At 37.1% G+C, this 21,127-nt stretch overlaps 3 protein-coding genes and 1 non-coding gene across 5 annotated transcripts; all 4 read right to left on the bottom strand.

Annotated features, from left to right (window-relative positions):
- Window positions 1-11,114: 11,114 nt before the first annotated feature.
- On the bottom strand, window positions 11,115-12,546 carry LOC114726397 (pathogenesis-related genes transcriptional activator PTI6-like). The gene has a single exon (XM_028912985.1). It carries the CDS (start codon window positions 12,069-12,071, stop codon window positions 11,283-11,285), a length of 789 nt encoding a protein of 262 aa, XP_028768818.1. The 5' UTR covers window positions 12,072-12,546; the 3' UTR covers window positions 11,115-11,282.
- A 2,603-nt stretch (window positions 12,547-15,149) lies between these two features.
- Window positions 15,150-18,533, bottom strand: LOC114726398 (ubiquitin-conjugating enzyme E2-17 kDa). Of its 2 annotated transcripts, none has more exons than XM_028912988.1 (5): window positions 18,421-18,533; window positions 18,133-18,241; window positions 17,347-17,474; window positions 16,221-16,325; window positions 15,150-15,518 (listed from the first exon to the last, which is right to left on the bottom strand). In XM_028912988.1, the coding sequence occupies exons 2-5, from the start codon at window positions 18,200-18,202 to the stop codon at window positions 15,375-15,377; spliced, it is 447 nt and encodes a 148-aa protein (XP_028768821.1). In that variant the 5' UTR covers window positions 18,203-18,241; window positions 18,421-18,533; the 3' UTR covers window positions 15,150-15,374. The 2 variants fall into 2 exon arrangements, with proteins under 2 accessions (XP_028768821.1, XP_028768820.1); XM_028912987.1 differs by having other exon boundaries at window positions 18,133-18,237; window positions 18,417-18,531.
- Window positions 18,534-19,959: 1,426 nt separating this feature from the next.
- LOC114726402 (uncharacterized) lies at window positions 19,960-20,700 on the bottom strand. Its single transcript, XM_028912992.1, has one exon. The coding sequence runs from the start codon at window positions 20,698-20,700 to the stop codon at window positions 19,960-19,962; it is 741 nt and encodes a 246-aa protein (XP_028768825.1).
- Window positions 20,701-20,987: 287 nt separating this feature from the next.
- Window positions 20,988-21,060, bottom strand: TRNAA-UGC (transfer RNA alanine (anticodon UGC)). Its single transcript has one exon. It is a non-coding gene; the product is annotated as a tRNA-Ala (tRNA).
- Between the last annotated feature and the right edge of the window lie 67 nt (window positions 21,061-21,127).

Raw genomic sequence — 21,127 nt, 5'->3', positions numbered from 1 at the left:
TGTAGATATATGGTATTATTTTTTTGTGGTAAGAAAAAATTTAGGTGTGTTGGGTTCCGAGAAGTCCTCACATCAGGAATGAGATTTGAACTCACAACCTTATGAGTTATGAGTCAACTCTTTACCAGCTGAACCAATTGTTGTTGATATATGGTATTATATTTATTTATGTTATCTTTATCCAACCGTCATTGTCTCTCTCTCTCTCCTTCCTCCTTTTTTTTTTTTGGCTATACTCGTTGCATCTGCATATAGAGCCTGGTATATTCAAATATACTACTCCTCCGGTCCTAATTATAAGACCCAATTGACTATTTGAGGAGATTAAGGAAGTAAGTTAAGTTGGTTATTTATAATAAATAAGTGTTGTCATTCCTAAAATATCCTTGCTAATTAAGTATATTGGCTAAAACTATCATTATTAGAAGGATTATCTTGGAAAAAAATACATAAAATAAGAGAGAAAATGGATTGGGTCTTATAATTAGGACCAAATAAAAAGTCAAATGGGTCTTATAATAAGGACCGGAGGAGTATTTGATCATGAGACCTATATATACGCGTTAAAATGGGTGAGAAGTATTAATGGGCCAGGTTCCAAAACCCAAAAAAGAACATATAAGATGGGCTTACCAATGGAGGAGCCCAAGGTTAAAAGGGCTCTGTGTTTCAGTGAGGTGTATAAATAAAACTGACAAGCTTGAGATTGAATGAAGCTGGCGAGTGGTGACTACATTCGGTGGAAGTGGGTGGAATTAAGAGCTTTGCATAGGGTAACAATAACAAAGGATAGCAGATCTATTCACGAGTATCGTAAATCTAATATATATATTTAAGCCTTTATATCCTTTTTTAATATAATATATAGCTCAGAGTGTTATGCTGTTTCAAAATACTTTTTTTAAAAAGCTTTATATTTAATGATTTTTCTTTTAACGCTTAGTAAGTGACTTTGTGAAAAAAAATATTGCTATTTAATTAAAAACAAAGAAAATATTGAGACGCAAGTGAATTGATGGGTAATTTAAAAGAATTGTAGAGAGAGAGAGAGAGAGCTAGCAAGAGATCGATAATGATACAGAAATTAGAAAAAAAGCCTGACATGAAGTGAGAGGCAGGAGACGGGGGCGTGGTTTAAGCCTCACTATCAGATGATATCCGGTTTCCTCATAAATCGCTTTCACTTTTCACTCCTCTCTTCTCTCTGCCTAACCTCCCCTCCCTAATCCCTAATTGCTATTATTATTATTATTATTCTAGCCCTTTCTTTTCCTTTTTTCATTTAAAAAAAAAAATTCAAGCGATGAGAGTGGTCATCGTCATTTATTTGTTGGTTTGCTCTTATTTTATCCACCCCCCACGCTACGTTGCTGACTTTTCTCCTTCCTTCTTTTTTTTTTTTTGTGTAGAAAGAAATCAGATCAGAGTAGTAATACTAATGGCATAAAATTATAAGCAGAATCAAACTTGCAACTTCTTATTTTCAAAGGATCATTCACCTCACATCACAAGGCCACTGCCTCCTTGCCCTTTCCCTCTTCTCCATCTTCCTCCACTCCCTCTTGTTTGATTTCAAATATAACTACTACTTGCTCACTGGCACTACAACTCTACTTCTCATTTAATATTATCTACATTTTCATTTACTTCCCTAGTCTAATGAATTATAACCTTCTTATTCCGTGCCACCCTTCTTTTTCAGTAAGTTAAAGATATTTAAATCCCAGCCATATCCACACATATCATTGACTCAATCAAATCAAATATATGGATCATCTAGATCGGTTAACCGCTCTCTTTTGAACACTTCTCGTGTTTACTCAGCCAGGAAGATATTATTTTACTCTATCTTATATGCTCCGGAGACTGCGAGGAGGGAAACATGCATATTTGCGGATTCAATGGTCAAGTGTCGCAAGATCTCTACCTTTTTCCAATCTTGTGATGTTAATGTGAGCAGTGTCCACCAATGCCTTCACTTGCCAGGTCTAGCCCAAAAAAAGGAACAAGTCTCGAATTCAAAGCACAACATGCTTGAACATTTCAACTTCACCCGCCCGCCATTCTGATAATTTCTTTTGTTCCTAAGCATGAGTTTAATTGCGTTGGTCCATTCTGGTTTTAGTTCATTGACTCCTCATACTCCAACTCTGCATGCAAACAAAACAAAAGTCATCAGGTCCACTGACAGCCTCTTCCCCAATTTCCCTTTCCTTCTTTCTTTCATGTTCCCTGGAACCTTCCTTCCCTTGCCTTTTCTTTATATCTCGCTTTTTTTTTCCTTTCAAAAATTTGTAGTTTCGTTTTTTTGTTATGATTGTGAATGACTAGACGTCCACGTAGATTAGTCAGGCGCTCCTGTTTCACACGTCTCGTAAGAGTCTCATGCAAGTAACTTCGTTGAATCTTCAAATCAGGCGCCTCTTGGATGTATCATATCCAACGTCATTAAATTCCTTTTATTTATTTTTTTGGCTGACAACGTCATTAAATTCTATACCAACTAATATATTAACTTTCTTTTCGATTAAATTATATTTCGGGCTCGCTGTGCTAGATCCTGCGAAGATTTCTTCCCCATTAAATTAATGCTCAACCGTCCACCCCAGTGGGAACCAGGTGGTTCAACCTCTGCCCAGAGACGTATGTTTGTTTCTCATGTAAGAGTGACTCAATCGTATCAGGAAAATATTAGTTTAGTATAAAGCCAATTAATAATGTCAACATTTCCCAGCACAATGCAGGGCTACTTAGGACTTGTTTGGATCAATGATTATAAATATTTATAATCACGTTTTTCGTAAATTAAAATAAATTTTTTTATATATATTTATTTTCTATTTTGTAAATTACGATTAAAAATTTTTTGATAAGTTATTTCAGACAAGCTCATAGACAGACTGACAAGAACTGTCATAGGTTACAAGGGAGATCATGTTAGCCACTTAGTGGCAATGCAATATTATCTTTGCAAACCAATTTTCTGATGCTATATTGAAAAATAGCAAGAAAAAGTATTAGTTTGTTTCAAAATTTTAACCTCCCCCTGACATGTTTTAATCACCTTCATTTTAAGCAACGTATATAATCGTAAAACAGAAAGATGTGAACTAGCATGAAAGAATTCAGTAACTTATTAAGACTGATTAAACATCAAGTAGAGTTTAATTTAGGGAGTGGATAGAGAGAGAGAGAGAGAGAAGTTAAAAAAAAAAAAAAGGGACGAGAATACAGGTAAGGGAATATATATATATATATAGAGAGAGAGAGAGAGACAGAGAGAGGTGATAATTAAGTGAATAGATGTGCCACTTTATAGTTACTACATTAATGGCATGTCCTCACTTTCCTGTGCGCTTCCTCTTTTCCTGTCCCTCCATTGCCTTCTCCCACTCTTCTACTCCACTTGCAAGTGGGCAAGTGGCAACCTCTTTTTTTTTTTTACGAATTTTTTTCCAAACATGTATATAATTTCTTCTTTGGTTATTTTGCCCGAACTATATTCAATTGTAATATAGACTTTTAGATCTTTGGTTCCCAAAAAATACAAAATCGGCAATATTTTTAAAACTGATTTTTTGTCCACCTATTATTTGTCGTCTCAGTTGCAATTGATCCCTTCGTTTTGAAATTTTATACGGTCTTCTCTTCGAATTAATAATTATATTATGCTAATCTCTGTTGACCCAAATTAAAAAACCTTATAAACACACCTGATTTGACTGACAATTGGGCTTAGGTACACCTCGTCGTATTTGTGCTTCTTTTTTATAATCCTGGCATTCTTCTGACATTATCATACGAGGGCTATTAAACAAAAATTAAAGGTGCTATCCTCTTTTTCTTGAACTAAAATATATCTTCGTTGGTCCAAAATGATAAAACACATCTCGTGGTACGTATAATTTTTAGCATTCACTAAAACTATAATTGAATGAGGAGAAGAACTATAGATATCATTTATAATGAAGGATATTAAGAATGAGAGGTGAGAATTGTTATTATGATTTAAAAAAAACCTATTAAAAAAAAGCATTTGGTATGAGACATCGTTTGTTACTTGATATTGGACAAATCTTATGTAAGTGAGATTCGGAAATACACTCAACCTTCTCTTACACGAGTTTATCTTATTTCAAGTAATAAGTGATATCTCATACTAAACATTCTATTAATTAATTTTCTTAATTTTAATATGAATTTTTATTTTTTATTCTCAATGTTTTATACTAAACGGAATCATAATAAAAAATGCTAGAGGCACTTTTGGCCAACGGAAACCGATGGGGAAAAGACCAAAAGAAAAGGGAAGAAAGGTTCGAGAGACACAGAACAAATGTGGTAATAATGCGAGGGGGTGAGGTATGATTTTGGGGCCTATCTGGTTCCTAAATTGAGCATCGAATCAGTTACAGAGTATCAAAATGAATCATGAACTACCCTTCCTTTTTCGATGCCATTATCCCAAAAAGCTTCTTTACGAGATTGAAGGGCCTAGCCTTGTTGGTTTTCACACGCATGATTTGCTCAGAAAGGAATCCGCAAAAACTTTATCATATTGTTCTCAGCTCTCTCCAAAGGTTAAAGTTATCTCAGAAATGGTTGCTTCTCTCTACAAATCTCTCTATTTCCCTCTCTCTCTGTTTTTTTTGGGAAAGCAAATGCATAAAAATTCCTTATTTTATGTTTGCTTTTTTAAAATATAATAACTACTACCTTCGTCCTAATTACAAGAGCCAGTTGACTAGTTTGAGGAGATTAAAGAAGTAAGTTAAGTTAGTTATTTGTCCTAAATAAGTGTTGTTTTTTCTAAAATATCCTTACTAATCAAATGTATTGATTAGAACTATTATTGTTAGAAGGGTTACTTTGGGAAAAAAATGTATAAATATGAGAGATAAAGTAGATTGGGATTTTATATTTAGGATCAAAATAAAAGTTAAACAGGATCTTATATTAAGGATCGGAAGTTGTATTTCTTTTTCTTGTTTGAAAAGTAGTTGGGAGAATATAGACGGATGAAGGATGCGAAAATATTGTAGAAAAGACAAATGTAAGAGGCCTAGAAATTTCCTAGAAGACGCATAATATTAAGAAAAATAGCCAAGTGGAAACAAGTCAGCAGCAATACAGTTGTAGCAGGTTAGAAACCCCATGCAAGACTCCATTAAAATAAATAAATTTAAAAAACAATCTTTACTTATCAAAAATATTTGGTTTTAATTTATTGGCTGGTTATAAATAATTATAAACATGCATGATCTATTTTAAATTTTCAAAATATAATTTTAGGTGGGTATCTAATATTATGTTATATTCAGAGCCAAAAAAATATAATAAGAAGTAAATATAATCATATTTTAGTTGAAGCAAATCTGACTACTGACTGTAACATGCACTCACTTTTAAAAGAACGATAATACGCACATCGTACGACATACTTTGAGGGGAAAGGATACAAGAAATTAATGAGGCATTAATTAATCAGTGATTGTGAATAAGACAAATTAAACGCAAATAAAAAAAAGTTGGGGCTGAGTTTGTTTTGGATGATGGTGACCAAAAGCGGGCACGCTAATCTGACTAGGGTGCTTAAGATTTTTTGGATAATTAATTTTATCTCTTAATCAAGGATGGATCCAATGAATAAATCCCCACACGAACGAAAGTGCCAAAGGCAATATTATTGCATTTTTTTTGGCAACATGCTAAACGAAAATGCACATTGATTGAGATTCTCTGAAACTCTGTTTTCTTTCAATTGATGTACATTGATATTATAAAATTCATATTTTAATTCTCATTAAGGTGTACCAGGGAAACATTGCGAGGTTATGTACAAGTGATATATAGATACAGGGAAATGGGTTTGAATCCTGTAGTTATCAATATAATGGTTTTTTTTAATTATTAAAATATGTAAATTGCTCTGCAAATACTTGAGTGATAAACTAGTGGCTAGAAATCAACTAGCTAGGTCACCTCAATTCCGCACATTGAGGATAATTGATGCCAATAATGTTTTTAATTATAAATTAATTAAGTACTTTATGTCGAAAATTTTGAATATTAAACAACTAAATTGGAGATGGTGGGCGGAGGCAGGCGGCTATGTGTTTTATTTAATATTTTCCCCACCCGTGGGACTCACCATACGAAAAATTCATACGCATGCGCCTTAAATATACGAATATGTTACTAATTTTGATAAATGAACATCGTACTTGATGCAGGAAAGCTCATAAATTTGTAGAGACTTTGACAGGACCTAAAGTAATACAGAACTCTTCGTGTTTTATATGAAAATTATTTTATAAGTATAAAATATAAATATACTTCGCACGCAGCCAAAATACAAATTATTCCTCATAATGACAAACTCGACAGAGGACGCGCTGCATCTTCTGTTTTACCTTCCTTCTCCTGACATCCCCCACAATTACTTAATAAAAATATTTTTATATAAAATAAAACAAAATTGTTTTCACATATTTATTCTTCATATCATAGAACTACTTTTAAAAAGTTAATCCAAGTACTTTTAATAATTGTTATAAAATAGGAGGCGGGTGTGGGCCTTTTATTTGTTATTCACAGCATGGTTAAAAACAAAGGTCTGGGTGCCATTAAAAATTTAAAATCCTACAAAATTACAAATGATACTGGGAGTCAGATGGTTGCATTATTATAATTGTACATCTGTACTAAGCAAGTCTTGAGCGTTGATGATTATACGAAATAGATGTGGTATGTGCACAATTTTTGGACCTTAACCTGAACTATTTTCTTAATAATCAGCGGATATCTAATTCTAGCAGTATATTAACTTTAGATTTAAGAGTTGTAAAGTTCTAGTTTCTAAATAGGTGATAGTTGTCCGAAGATGAGTTGTTTCATCATCATAAGTCCTGAATCTCAAAAAATTATACTACCTCCGGTCCTTAATATAAGACCCCGTTTGACTTTTAGTTTGGTTCTAATTATAAGAACCCAATCCATTTTGTCTCTCATATTTATGCATTTTTTCCCAAGATAATCCTTCTAATAATGATAGTTCTAACCAACACACTTAATTAGTAAGGATATTTTAAGAATGACAACACTTATTTGTTACAAATAACTAACTTAACTTACTTCCTTAATCTCCTCAAATTAGTCAACTGGGTCTTATAATTAGGACCGGAGGTAGTATAAAATAAAATTATTTCTGTTGAATGGAGCCACAGCTAACTGAGCAGATAAGAATTTGAACCATTGGGAGCCTTTATTTATTTACTACCTCCGATCCTAATTATAAGACCCAATTGACTAATTTGAGGAGATTAAAGAAGTAAGTTAAGTTAGTTATTTGTAACAAATAAGTGTTATCATTTCTAAAATATCCTTACTAATTAAGTGTGTTGGTTAGAACTATCATTATTAGAAGGATTATCTTGGAAAAAAATACATAAATATGAGAGACAAAATGAATTGAGATCTTATAATTAGGACCAAACTAAAAATCAAATAGGTTCTTATATTAAGGACCGGAGGTAGTATTTATTAAAACTGTGGCGAGGCATGAGCCGCCGGGAAGCACTTTGTTCGGTGAGGAGGGTACAAGGGCATTTGAAAGGCGATAATAATAACGGGGACGGTGGGCCCTACCCACTAAAATTAGTGCTGGAGAGGCGGCCACCTTATTTGCGGGCCCTCCCCCGGCCCTACTGTTCAACATGTCTTGAAACAGCGGCCTCCTCATGTCATGTGCCAGGTTTCAGGGATCATCTCATCCCATCTTCACACACTACCGCCTCATTCTCAAGAGTGTGTGGGTGGGAATAAAATTATAGTTTTAGAAGTATTTTTACAGTATAAAAAATAAATATATAAAAGAGTTTGTTTTAATTTGTGAAAAAATATTTCTGAAAAATGATTATAAGATTATCCGAACACCCCCTTAATATAACTGTGTCCGATTTTCAACTAATCCTTATTCACATACTCTCTCTAATTTTTATTATAAACTTTAAATAATTAATTTATAAATGATAACTAAATAGTTAAAATTAGTTAAAATAATAAATAGATTAAAAATAGTTTTATTTTTAAATATGTCCTTATAATAAATGAAAAAAATAAAAGAAAATGTATGAAGAAATGTGACAATGGGAAATGACAAATGAGAGAGAATAAATAATTAAACATAAAATTAAAAAAATGCATTAAATGTTTACACAAATTCCAAGTTAAAGCTTATAAAACGAAACACACCCCACTCTGAATTTAAAGTTTATAAATAGAATCAGAGATATTATATTTTTATTAATTACATTAAACTTTAACATCTTAGTAATTTTTACCCTTTCACTATCTTCGTTAAATATTAGCACACATGGAAAAAAAAATTAATGCTCATTAAAACTATCCTGTTAATCTACCCCACGCCCATGAGTTTAGTTGGCAAAAGGGTCAGATTCTCTCACCAAAATGAGGGAGTTCAATTTTAGGGAGTGGCTCCAGTCACGACGCTGGAGGAGGCATCACCATAGCATAGTGAAGCTAGGAGATTCTTACCTATTGGACCAGAAAAAAATGACTTGCTTGTCATGTTCCCGTGCCCGTAAAGACAGGTCCCAGTTGATCAAGTGTTAGGTGTCCTACTCTTAGTTCGTGTGTGAGCCCAACTTTTTTTCTAAAAATTCTTCTATAAAAAAAACCCAACATCTCAAAATCTTATAAAAAGGACTAAATGTTTCCGTAAAACGAGTTTATAATAAGAATAAGAGCGTGTGTATTACAACTTAAAAGACAGAAAAGCTGAAATATGTAGTGGCCATAAAAAGCAGGATCAGACATAATCTGGCTGACCTGCCCAATCACCTCCTCCAGATTGAGAGATCTTACCTCCTGACCAACAAATGCCCCCACCCCTTTTTAATCCTTATCCTATTCTAAATTTTCCAAAATACTTCTTCACTTTCATATTATCTGTTATGGGAATATATTGTTTTTCATGTTTTATGATTACTCCTCACACATTCAACTAGGAGTAGTGTTTACTTAGAAAAGACTTGGGGGGGTTTTTTACAAAAGCTTTCAAAACTAATCTTTATTTAAAAATAACTCCATAAATAACTCATACTTAGTTAAATATAGTATCGTCGGAACAGGCTCATTGATAAATCAAAATGCTTTGATCTCTTTACATGAAATCACTGCAAAGAAATACCATATTATTGCATAAATATGTAAAACTGCGCTCATCGGATAATCTAAATCAGACTGAGTTTAATTTAAGGGTGTATTTAATAACCATAATTAAAAGAAAAACCATTATGCGTATCTTCGGGCTCAAATTAAAAATATGATCGGGATGAGGATTTGTTTTTCAACAGTTATGGGTAATGGGCATTTTATTCTAATAAAAACAGGTAGCGACATTTTGCATACAATAATATTGTTTTTTTCCCTAACCTAAATGTTGTTTTCGTTTTGACAGGCACGCATTAAAAATAAAAATCAGCAGCCGTGACACGTCACATTGCATCAGAAGCACACACGTGGGTTTTTAGTCATATCTTCCATACAATAATAACGCCAATTTTATTTGTTCAGGGGAGACTTCAAATTTCAATATTAGTACCTGTCGGCCAAAACACACAACGATCATTTGTCCTTTTTAATCTGTCAATTTACCACTGAAATTTATTTACCAGGTCGAAATTCTCAGCCCTGATCTGCTCGATAAAAATGAAGCATTTTACAGACGCAATTAATTGAGCTATCTATTATTCTGAGGTTGGGGTAAATAACAAAAATGGAGGGAAGATGAAACATCCCAGATGATATCACAAAAAAATTACGATGATGCAACATTGATTTGTTTTTATTTTTTGGGGGATCAAATATCTGGCTGCAAAATATAAAACGTCGTAGTCCATGCTTTTGTCGCACCCTGAATCAGGATTGGATCTCAATGATTTTCCAGCACAGAGATTTCAAGTTGCCATATTTTATGCTTTTATGTGGTACTCCCACACTCGTTTTGATCATATCCGTTCCTTCCTTGTCCATGTGTTAATATTATTAATACATGTCAATGACAAAATATTATTTTTTTTTCTCCCGCCCGATTTAAATAACATCCACTAATAAAATCTCGGTGACGATCTGATTTTTTTAGCACACGGTATATTGATATAGGCATTAAAATAAAGCTTCACATGCACTTTGATTATTTTAATTCTATAAAATTTTTCGCTGAAATTCCATGGAGTATGTTTGCCAGCAAGATGCGTGGCAGGAGATCCCACTGAGGAATCTAATCACGGGACTTGCATTTTTAATAAACAAATTATTTGATCAATTTTTTTACTCTTAAATTCATCTGCAAGCAAAACAGTGGGCTTTTAAAATAAATTTAAATATATTTTTTTTGACTCGAGAATACTCAATAATAAATCGCTAAACAATTACAAGTGAATCTCTGGTCAAATAAACAACAGATACAGATGAGGAATCTCAGGCAAAAAACATACGGATAAGGAGTGTTGTAAGAATTTATGTCTCTAGCTTTTATAACTTCCTTTTTTTTTTGGCCAACCTCTAACTCTTCTCATATACTTGTACATAGTAAACAAAATATCAGTAGAGCCACTCATTTTTCGTATAATCATGGAGACGAACAATTTTATATTTTTTTGGTTTTCCTCGACAGTTTCATAAAAGTCAATTCAATTCAATTTCGCTAATGCATAAAGAAAAATTAAAGGACCGAAAAAAGCTGGATCCGAACGTAATGACGCACCGAATAAAAATCCTACTCCTACGGGAGACTCTCATATTTGACTTATAGTTCCAAGCCACGTGGCTGACTTGCAACCACGTGTCTTATTATTACATTCTAATTTTTAATTCAATTTATAAAATCAAGAATCCAAATGCACGGAATTTAATCTACTACAATTTCATAAATATTTGTTCATTTTTAGACCAAAAAAAGCACAGTAAATTACAAGATTATCCGAGCAACAAAATTTTCGACATCATACAACAAAATAATTCCACGCTTATAATAATTCATAGGCTGGAGATTGAAGGACATCGTTGATCTTCACCGTAATTCAATTCTAATTTCATTCAGTTCTTTTAATTATCAAACTGATTACTCCTCCAAAACCCGAATCAAATCTTCGCCGCTTAAATCAACACAGACAAAACTTTTAATCACGCGCCGCCGAACGGATTTACGAGACAGTCCCTGGCATTTTGGCAAAAAGACGAGAGATGCCCCCGAGATTTTAGTTGGGCCACGTCAAGTCATCGAAGTCAAACTCACCGAAGTCCTCTTTCCCAAACGGTTGACTCGACAACATCACGTTCACGTCCGGCAGCCCCAGCGGCACGTCTATGTCGAACCCGAACGCATCCACATCGCCGATGCGGAAATCGTCGAACGCCGTCGAATCGCCATCGCAGGGCAGCACAGACGTGGGCGACGCCGCCGTATCGGAGTACGAAACCGCTCCTTCAGTGCTGGGACTTTCATCCGCGGCGGCCGTCGGGGTCTTTGAATCGTCCGTACTGACGGTGTTAGGGAAGTTGGTGACCGCTTTTGGACCCTTGAGCTTCAGTGCTGCCCTGTCGTACTCAGATGCGGCTTCCTCCGCCGTGTCGAAGGTTCCGAGCCAGACCCGTTTTCTTCGGCCCGGGTCCCGGATCTCGGCGGCCCACCGACCCCAAGGCCTCTGGCGAACACCTCTGTACCTATTATGGCGGCGAGAGGTAGAGGCACAGGCGAGTCGCCTTAATCGGGTCGGGTTTGATTTGGGAGGAGCGCGGGGAGAGGTGGCGGAGGAAGAGGGAGAATTGGGGGAGGGAAGACGGAGGGTGATCTGTGTGATGCGGCGCCTGAGTCTTGATGATTGTTGTGAGGTTTCAACGGCGGAAGATTCAGAGTCAGAGTCAGAGTCAGAATCAGTGGCGTCGTGATCAGTGAGTATGATCCTGAGGAGCCTGTGATCGGTTCTCTTTCTCACCGGGACTCGGCATGTTTCGGGGCGAGGATGAAGGCCGGAGGGCAGGGACATGATGACGAAGAGGGGAGAAGACAGTTTGGTTCTGAGAGGCTAAGGCTGTCCGAGGGAGGAGGGAGTGAAGAAGTTGGAAGTGTGAGGAGTGATGATGGGGGAGGTTGGCAGCATCAAAAGGAAAAAGAGACAGAATTGTGGAGAGGCAGTGGGAGAAGGGAAGAACAAAAAGGGAGAGGGAGGAATCAGGATAAAAGGAGAGGGGCTTATGCTGCGTGAAGCGAGTGAGAGAAGGTTTAGATGCGATGAAACTGTGACGAGAAAGAGAGAGGGAGGAAAGGGAAGAAGAAGGGAGATGAGAGAAGAGGAGGGAATTTTGGCGGGAGAGTAAGGGCAGTGACAGTAAGAGCAGCAAGTAGAAAATGGGGGGGCATATGTGTATATATATATAAAAGGAAGGAGGACACTCATTGGAAGACGAAGAAAAAGGGGGAAGCTCTTTATTTGATTCAAATAGTAATAGGAAACAAGCTTCGTTCCATGATGGAATCAAAGACTTAAACAAAGCCTAAACCTTCAATCTTAATGCTGATCTAAAACAAAACGAAGAGAATTGGGAGTGAGTGGAGCGCAGTTTTTTAAATTTTTTTGGAGGAAAAAAAGAAGGGCGGGGGTTCACGTCGCTCTCCAGAGTGGGAAGACGCAGCTTCCGGGCTTCCAGCTGCCTCTGCTGACGTGTCCACTCCCCCTCCTTCTTTTCTTCCTCTCTTCTCATTTCTCTCTTTTACCGCCTCCTTGTTCTCACCTGCTCCGATTTACTCTTTCCATCTTCTCCTCGCATTTCTTCATTAGCTTTATTCTCTTGAAAAATACTATTGCTTCGTGTGTCTTCTCTCCATTTCAAATCAACATTTAATACTATCATTTTTTATGTTTTATTCTGAGGGGGAAAATAATATTTTTAAGGACATTACAGCACAGTCAGCACTAAAGAAGGACGCGTATAACGCAGCGCATCACATTTCTACGTATTTATTGAATTAGAGGGTAGAGCAGCTTGGGAAATTAATTATGATTAAACAATCACCGATTCACAGGATTTGACCATTTAACTTCCAATCTGAGGCGAGTGGTGTTGGATCTTTGTTGATGCTAATGTCAGTGATCACGTCTTCACCTGAACCGGGGTTCTCACGCTGGACTAACGTTGAAAAGCGTATACGAGACAAAATTGGAAGCGTGATTAATGAATTAATTATATGTGAGCCAGTAAGACTGCAGGAGGATATGTTGCAGTGGTTAATTACTTACTCTGAACTTCTTTCCTAATTAATCAATTCATTATTTAACATGACACAGGGGAAAAAATTAAAAAAAAAATCAGATAAAAAAGAAAGAAAATGAGCGCCCCGACTCCAGAGAGTAGTTAGCTTTAAGTTTACATTTGCCATGGCTTGGGGAAGAAGCAAAGGGGAAGAGACCTGCCACCCAGTCAAACACGTGTCTTCTTATCCCACTTAAGGGGCACAGCCACTCCAATTCCCAGATGGCGACCCCTCCTATTTATCGCCCCCCTCCATCCTTTTCATTTTTTTTTCAAAAAATTCTGACCGATTCTCAAATAAAATCTACATGAGAGATTACCAGTATTACAATGACGCCAGTTAATTACCTAAAGCCAGAAAATGAAAATTAAATAAAGCACGGGGCATGATCGTTACTTTGTGACGTCAGATACGTGGATCGTTGTGAGTGCACCCGTTAGTGCAGTCCCTGCATACGCCGGGCATATAAAATTAAATGGAATAAACTGGGAAGTCAACGTAAATGAACCAACTCAACGGACATTTTGTTGAGATTTTGAGTGGGGGATTAAGGTGATAGCCACGAAGTGATAGGCTGTAATATAGGCATAGTAGTACGTGCCAACTAACATAGTCAATAAGGCGAGACACAATTATTGAGGGAGTGGTCAAATCTTACTGAGCTTTTAATTCATGAGGTGGGAAGCGGGACATGGAGGGGAGTATCTGAGGCGTGTCAGATATGAACAGTTTGAAGGGGGAGTCTTACAAGGAAAAAGAAAAAGCCAGACGGGGAGGGAGGAGCCCGTGAAACAGGGGATATCGTTGAAGGTACGTTTGGACGCAGGGGAAGTGTTCTTTGCCGATGCCAACAGTCGGCCGCCGCCTGACGCCTGATTGGATGGTCTCGCCTCTGTCCCCACGTCATACTGTCAAAATTATAAGACCACACACCATTTATCATGTCAGACACACAGTACGTACTTTCCTGCATAATCTCCAGTATTGGGCATGTGAGTGTAATCACTTTTTTACAAAAAAAAAAAAAAAAAAAGGCCCCTTGAAGCAATTTCCACGAGGAGGTTCCGGCATGCATCGTGGGAAGAGAGGAAATGATGCGCCACGATTGGGGGCATTTGCTTTTGATTCGGAGAGCAATGTGTTTGAGCATTGAGGGAAGGGAGTTATGGCCAACCCAGAAAGAAGCATGCACAAAAACATGCCCTTTCGCTTTTCAAAGGCAGCTTTCATCTTGCCAGCCTCACAATTATGGTTCCTCGCAGTCATCATCTACTAATGGCTAATGGGAAGCACAACTTGCTGCTTCAACGTTCATATCAGTAAACCACGTTTGAACTGGACGGGACGTCATGGAAAAGGAGAGATTATGATTTTTTTTAATATTTTCTTTTTGTAAGATATTGACGATAAAATCAGAACCACAATATATCTCTGATTAATTCTCGAAATCGCAGTTCTTCACATATCCATCCAAAGACCAACTTGTTCTTCAAATTTCTCCATTTTGAATAAAACTTGGCAATTTTCGAGTCCAGAAAAGATCCGTATCACCTGATACTAAATTATTTCTTCCCACTCTCATCATCATCATTATTCTACTCTCGCTTTTCTGAAGACCTGAAGCCTTGAACAAACCCCCGAGTTAAAAGCACCCTTCAGCCGATAAACAGCAAGATATTCATGGCCCGCTATAAAATTTCCAGCTTATACGGTCTTCCCTCGTAAATTAGGAGCCAAATCTACTCGAGTTATGCCAACACCCACGTCCTATAAAATATAGCCTGAGTTATCATGGGGTAACCAGTCAAAAAGCAGATCGTTCGAAAGGTTTAAGGAACAATTACCTCCACATCACCAACGTCTTACAAAAGGAATATTCACAAATGATAGCCAAACACCCTCACCAATTACCGATTTTAAGTTCCACAGACAAGAAGAGAAAGCATTCATTCAAGACATTTTTAATTCGTTTACATTAAGAGAAGTGAAATAATTTTTCTGGAGCCTTATTCAACCAGTTGAGATAAGGCAGGACCCATCATCCCATGGCATACTTCTGTGTCCAGCTGCGAGCAGTAGCTTCATACTTGGCTCTGTCGGTCTTGTACATGTGAGCGATTTCAGGGACAAGGGGGTCATCAGGGTTGGGGTCCGTCAACAACGAACATATTGACAAAAGGACCTGAAGATAATGGGAAATAGTTTTTCAGCGATTGAACTACAGCAATACATCTAGAGGTGTCGTCAATCAGGTTATCATATAAGAATGAAGCTCCATTTAAAGAAACTGAATAGTATATTTGAATTATTCAATCCTTTATGTATGTCAGATCACATACGATCAGCTTATCAAGATGGCTTAACCTATAGCTCAACTAAACAAAAATCAGATGTCGACAAAGTTGATAGAATATTATACACACAGAAACAATAAAAATCTCGCATATCTAGGCTGCTTCCAGTTTAAACATCACCTATACTCTAAATTCTTCTCTTGGCCCCAGAGGGAAGTAAACACACTAAAACATCTAGAAAAATTCTCAAAGATTGCCACGCAAGTGTAGGTTGAAAACCCATTGGAAGCCAAACCGGTAAAGAATCAGGACGAGTTGAATAAAAACAAGCGGCATGTGAACAGCAACCCGTGGCAATGCAGATATACATCTAGTTATTAGGGGGTGTTTGGCAAAACCAAAACCTAGGTTTCAGAATCACTTTCCCGCAAAACGAGATAACCTCCTCCACATATTTATTTCGTAATCCGTAAAAGCACTTCTGAATCCATGGTTTGGTTTCTATCCAAACACCTCCTTAGTTGATGACAAACCTTTTTTTTTTTTTTGGAAAAATTATTGAATATCAAGAGAACCAAGTAATATCAAACCTTGGAAATTGTAAGTGCTGGGCTCCACTGTTCTTTAAGAATGTCAAGACATATACTTCCATTGCTATTGATGTTTGGGTGAAACACCTTAGTCCTAAATGCAACCTGCAGCATGTAGTAAACCAATTTTATCAGTTCTACGAACTTGGCTATCATCTGAGGGAAAAGTACACATCATGAGTTTCAGCTTCAGAAAGACCACGTAAAGGAATCCCATAACAGTCAATTGAAATCCATTTGGCGAGCTAAATGACACAGTAAATCAAACAGGATGGTTCTAAAGAAAGTTGAATCTCTAAGCACCTTAAATATCCAACCAAAAGAAATGTTGGATTAAAAGAGGAGGCTAACATTAAAATCCCGCTAGAATACCCGTTAAAAAACCAGAAGTCTTACTCGAGCAACTCAACTTTCTGTAGAACTGTCCTCTTTTTATTGATTTCTGGAATGTGCATGTCTACATATGCAACAATGATTTAAAAAGGAGAAAAACTGCCAGCACAAATCAATTCTTCCTTTTGGTGGTAATGAAGCCATAAAGCTGAGTATCAGGTACTGCATACATCCGAGTTCAGCTCTAGACTCGGTAAACTTGTACTTTCCTACTATGACAAAAACAGGTAGGTCATGCGCACTCCCATGGAACGGTGCATGGGGTTAATGAAAAACTGTAACTTCCTCGTGCATTTTCCTCACTCAAATATTTTTGCCAATTGCAATATCAAAAAATGACAGCTGTTTCTGTCAATATTTCAAAACATATATATAACAAACTATTTTATTCGTAAGGATTAGGGAGATCATATATTCTATAGAGAATATATAAAATAATTATAAAAAAGTCTCATCAACATGAAATTGTTTTTTAATTTTAGTACTCGTAAAACAAAAAATCTACCAACATAGTTTTTGAGTTTTCAACACAACTTTGGCCCAAGGAGCATTTAACAGCAATTCATGCTTCCGAGTCTTCAGATACAACTTAAAGGAGAGCATGCTCAAAGAGCAGAACCAAAATTCTTGACAGGAAGTATGAACAATCATCAACCCACCTCAGGATTATAGCAGCTTGAGAGGAGCAAACATACAAGTGACTAACAAAAGGAACAGCTGAGTATATTATTACCTTCGGTGGCTTGAATGGATAGTCCGGAGGAAAATGAATTGAGACAAGGAAGACACCACCCGCATATGGACTATCAGAAGGTCCCATTATTGTTGCTTGCCAATGAAACATGTCCTCAGCCACAGGACCTAGTATAGATGATGGAGAATTTTAACGTCAATAAAAGACGTAGAACACTTTCAGATTATAACTAGATGTAGATCACTTTCAGATTATAACTAACTTCTTACAACCAACTAAACAACTACTCGGCAAGAGGAAAGTTCAAATCTTACAAGAATAGTTGGCATCACCAAGGATGTTGATAGATAAGCCTTAAAAGCTCATGTAATAATCACGTTCATGCGACATTATATAACTAACCGCGGAGAGATTCTCAATAACAAATAAAGAACCATGACTTGGCCAGGGCAATCAACGTTCAGAAACGTTAATATACGAAGGATCAAACTAGGTTATAGGTTATGTTATGATTGATTCGCCATCTAACTCAATCCAAAATACATATAACACCGATTAAATGGTACCCAAGACATGAACTCGGTCCTAATGGGCAACAAAGAACAAAAGAGAAAATGAAAATTGTGCTGACCGAAAATTCATAGTCAATTTGTCAATGGTTGCACAGAACAACAATCGATTTCTTTAAATTATACATCTCGGAAAAACATTTTACAGTTCTGCTGTTGGCGGGGAAGGGTTGCAATATAATTTTATCCGATGCCTGTTAATCGTGAAAATCAATAGACCCTGGAAGAAATATAAGAAGGGGATCAGGAAGCTCACCCGCGCTGCATGAAGTCGGAGGGTCCTTCTGCAAATCCTTGAGCTCCTTCAAAATGCGTTTCGATGCCATAGTAAACTTCAGGTGAGAGTCCTCAAAGACAGAAGCTAGAAACCACAAATACCAACAATAACGCTTTATGAGCAATCAGATCGTGAAGACCGGGCACCAATAAAATAAACTGCAGGCCCAAACATCTGGAGGTCGAATTGACAACGACAGAACAGACCACAATCTCCTTCGATAACCACACAGAAGCAAAAACAAAGCACGAAGGCTAAATTACCTGAGGTCGAATTGGAGCAGAGGAACTCGGAAACCAAGAAATTGACAATGAAGCTGCGAGGGAACGAAAACCAGAGAAATAATTGAGGGTGTGGAGGCGAAGGGAAAGATTATAAACCACAGAGGGGGAGAGAGAAAGAGGAGGGAGAGGATTGCTTCTAGAATTTTCTCAGTATTCGTATTCCATGCTAGCGTAAGATCAACGTCCTGGCCCTGCGTTTTTTCCTAAATAATTTTATATTTAGATTCAGAGGATACCGACACAGAAGTTTCGATAGCTAAATGTCGTCATAATGATTAAAAAGTGGGGAGGGGTGCGAAACGGATAAACGCGGTAAATTAGTCATTTTAGTCAATTTGATTGGCCAAAAAATAATCCATTGGTGTGCGCAGGATTAGATCAATAATTATACCATGGTCAAAAAGATCAATAATTATACGTTATGTAAAGTAAAATCCAAAAAATAAAAAAAATCGTAACGCTGATTATTCATAAATTGGATTTTACCCCAATGCAATGTACATGAATATTAAAATTAATAGAAGTTAAAATATTGAATAAATAATCAATTCAAGGCGATGCACACGATAAGGACGTTGTCACTTGGAACAAATGGTTGGATCAAATACTCACATTTTTTTTCTTTTGGAAAAAAGTCACAAACATATTATTCACCTTTAGGAAAATAATTTAACATGCGTAATGAACATGACAGAAGATTGAATATAGTAAACACGTAATAAGGTGACAGAATAGCCTCAACTTATTCCCCCTCTTTCCCATTTCACGGATCACAGAACTCTCTGGGTGTTTTTTTAATACAGATAACTCCCTGTTTTTGGTTAGCGATGATATGGACAATCAAATCGAAGAAATCAGACATTGTATAGATGGCCAATAGAATTCTATCTACAGAGGAAAAACAATAGAGAAGATTGAATAAAATAGAAAAAAATAACCTACTTTTTCTATATATATAAAGACGATCTTACGTGGTATGCATCTTATGTACATACATATAGCTTTTACTTTAAACAAGGAAAAACTGAAGGGCAAGTCTCTGTTAGCAGCCCGTGAGAACTGGAAGGCCGGGGGGGGGGGGGGGCTAAAAGACATCGACAGTTCCAACTTTTTCCGTTAATGAAGTATTCCTTGAAATTTTGCTTCCCGTAAACTTGCTTGCAGCTGATTTCTTCTTCAATTAGCCGATGGCCTGTAGAAAAATTACGCGGATCAACAATTTAAACATGATTTTATTTCTAAGAGGAGTTCTGCAGAATGCATGCTATCTATTACGTGCAATATGCATTTTCAGCTTGATAATATAGTAAACACTGCAGATCAACCACATACCAAATTCCGGGATCACATCATGCCATTTGTTCAAATCATGACAATAAATATCACCAAAGGACGATTTTAGCACCTCACACACTCCGCATTAATTACCACCAACCAAGAAAGGCGTGTCATTGCAAATTAGAGCGATAGCCGTAATACTTTACTTAATTGACCAGTAAGCTATCATATGATAGCAGTAATTTTACCTGAAAGCAAACATCCTGATATCACATTTAGGTCTTCTTCCTAATCGCACATCGATCTCCTTAACTTCATAGCAAGCTGATAGAAAAGGCACTGAAATCGTGTGCAGAGTCCCAATATCAAAACCAATGGAACCACTCAGATACACATCAAACACAGCTTCATGAGCATTCGACTCAGACTGCGTATCGCCTGCAGCATTTGGATTTACTCCGGCATTATTGTACACTTTCATGTGTGCATCCAAGAAAGTGTCATTCTGGGGATTCTGACGGAACCCAGTAATCTTTGTCTTCTCCAGTTTCACATCCTCACTGGTCACATCAAATGCCAAAGGCCCATAAATCAGTCTGAGCTTTTGATTCTTGTTTGAGACTGTTAGCTCCAATTCCAGAACTGAATTCATCTGCTGTGAGTTATGGAACTGTAATTTGGTCATGTTCACGTGAGGCAACCCTGACCGGAGGAAGACCAGGTAGGAGATACCGATGAGGAGGAGGATAATGGTGAGAGTGAATATTCCGATACAAGCCCATGTACAAATTGAGAAGCAATACGATCGGCAGCGTCCGCCAACATGATCCAATTCACCAACGTCGCTGCGTCCGGACCAACGGAACGGCGGTGGAGGCGGTTGAAAAGGCATTTCGAAGAAGGCATGGCGGCGAGACTTCGCGGCGGCGGAGGGTTTTTTGAGTAACGCCGGCTTGCTGTTTGATCGGGGAAGCTCCGCCGCCATTGCCGACGAAAACTTTGCGTAAGGGGGAAGAAGGGGCTGCCAAGTAGCTCGAACGTGAATTTAGTTTGCCATGGTTGTGAAGGAGAGATTTGTTATGACATTGCCAATACGCAACAGGGAAATTCTATATATGGCAAAATCAGTTAGCGGGTGAAGATACAGTAACAAAAGAGATGCTAGTAACGCAACCGATCGATATGCATCAGAAACTTTTTCATAGATTTCACAAAGTGTTTTTTCTAGTAATTTTCAGCAACTGCCATTAATTTCAGCAAACAAAAATATTGTGGAGATGCAGGGGATCGAACCCTGTACCTCTCGCATGCAAAGCGAGCGCTCTACCATTTGAGCTACATCCCCGATGGTAGTGGGTGAACATTCTATACAATTTCAAACTCTGTTTCTGATGTTAGCAAACCAAAATTCC

This window comes from Neltuma alba, unplaced genomic scaffold (genome assembly GCF_004799145.2).
Source record: "Neltuma alba isolate B1F8T4 unplaced genomic scaffold, ASM479914v2 tig00012377_pilon, whole genome shotgun sequence".
NCBI classification, from domain to species: Eukaryota; Viridiplantae; Streptophyta; class Magnoliopsida; order Fabales; family Fabaceae; genus Neltuma; species Neltuma alba.
The sequence above is the reverse complement of the archived record's forward strand: the minus strand, read 5'-3'. Positions and strand labels throughout refer to the sequence as shown.

Bases quoted from the DNA above. Each gene is read 5' to 3' on its own strand.
- LOC114726398 (XM_028912988.1), bottom strand. From the start codon at position 18,202: ATGGCATCGAAACGCATTTTGAAGGAGCTCAAGGATTTGCAGAAGGAC. The intron at 17,475-18,132 runs GTGAGCTTCCTG...CATCTATACTAG, and splicing joins TCCGACTTCATGCAGCGCGG to GTCCTGTGGCTGAGGACATG. The intron at 16,326-17,346 runs GTAATAATATAC...TACATGCTGCAG, and splicing joins ATCCATTCAAGCCACCGAAG to GTTGCATTTAGGACTAAGGT.
- LOC114726402 (XM_028912992.1), bottom strand. From the start codon at position 20,700: ATGGCGGCGGAGCTTCCCCGATCAAACAGCAAGCCGGCGTTACTCAAA.
- LOC114726397 (XM_028912985.1), bottom strand. From the start codon at position 12,071: ATGTCCCTGCCCTCCGGCCTTCATCCTCGCCCCGAAACATGCCGAGTC.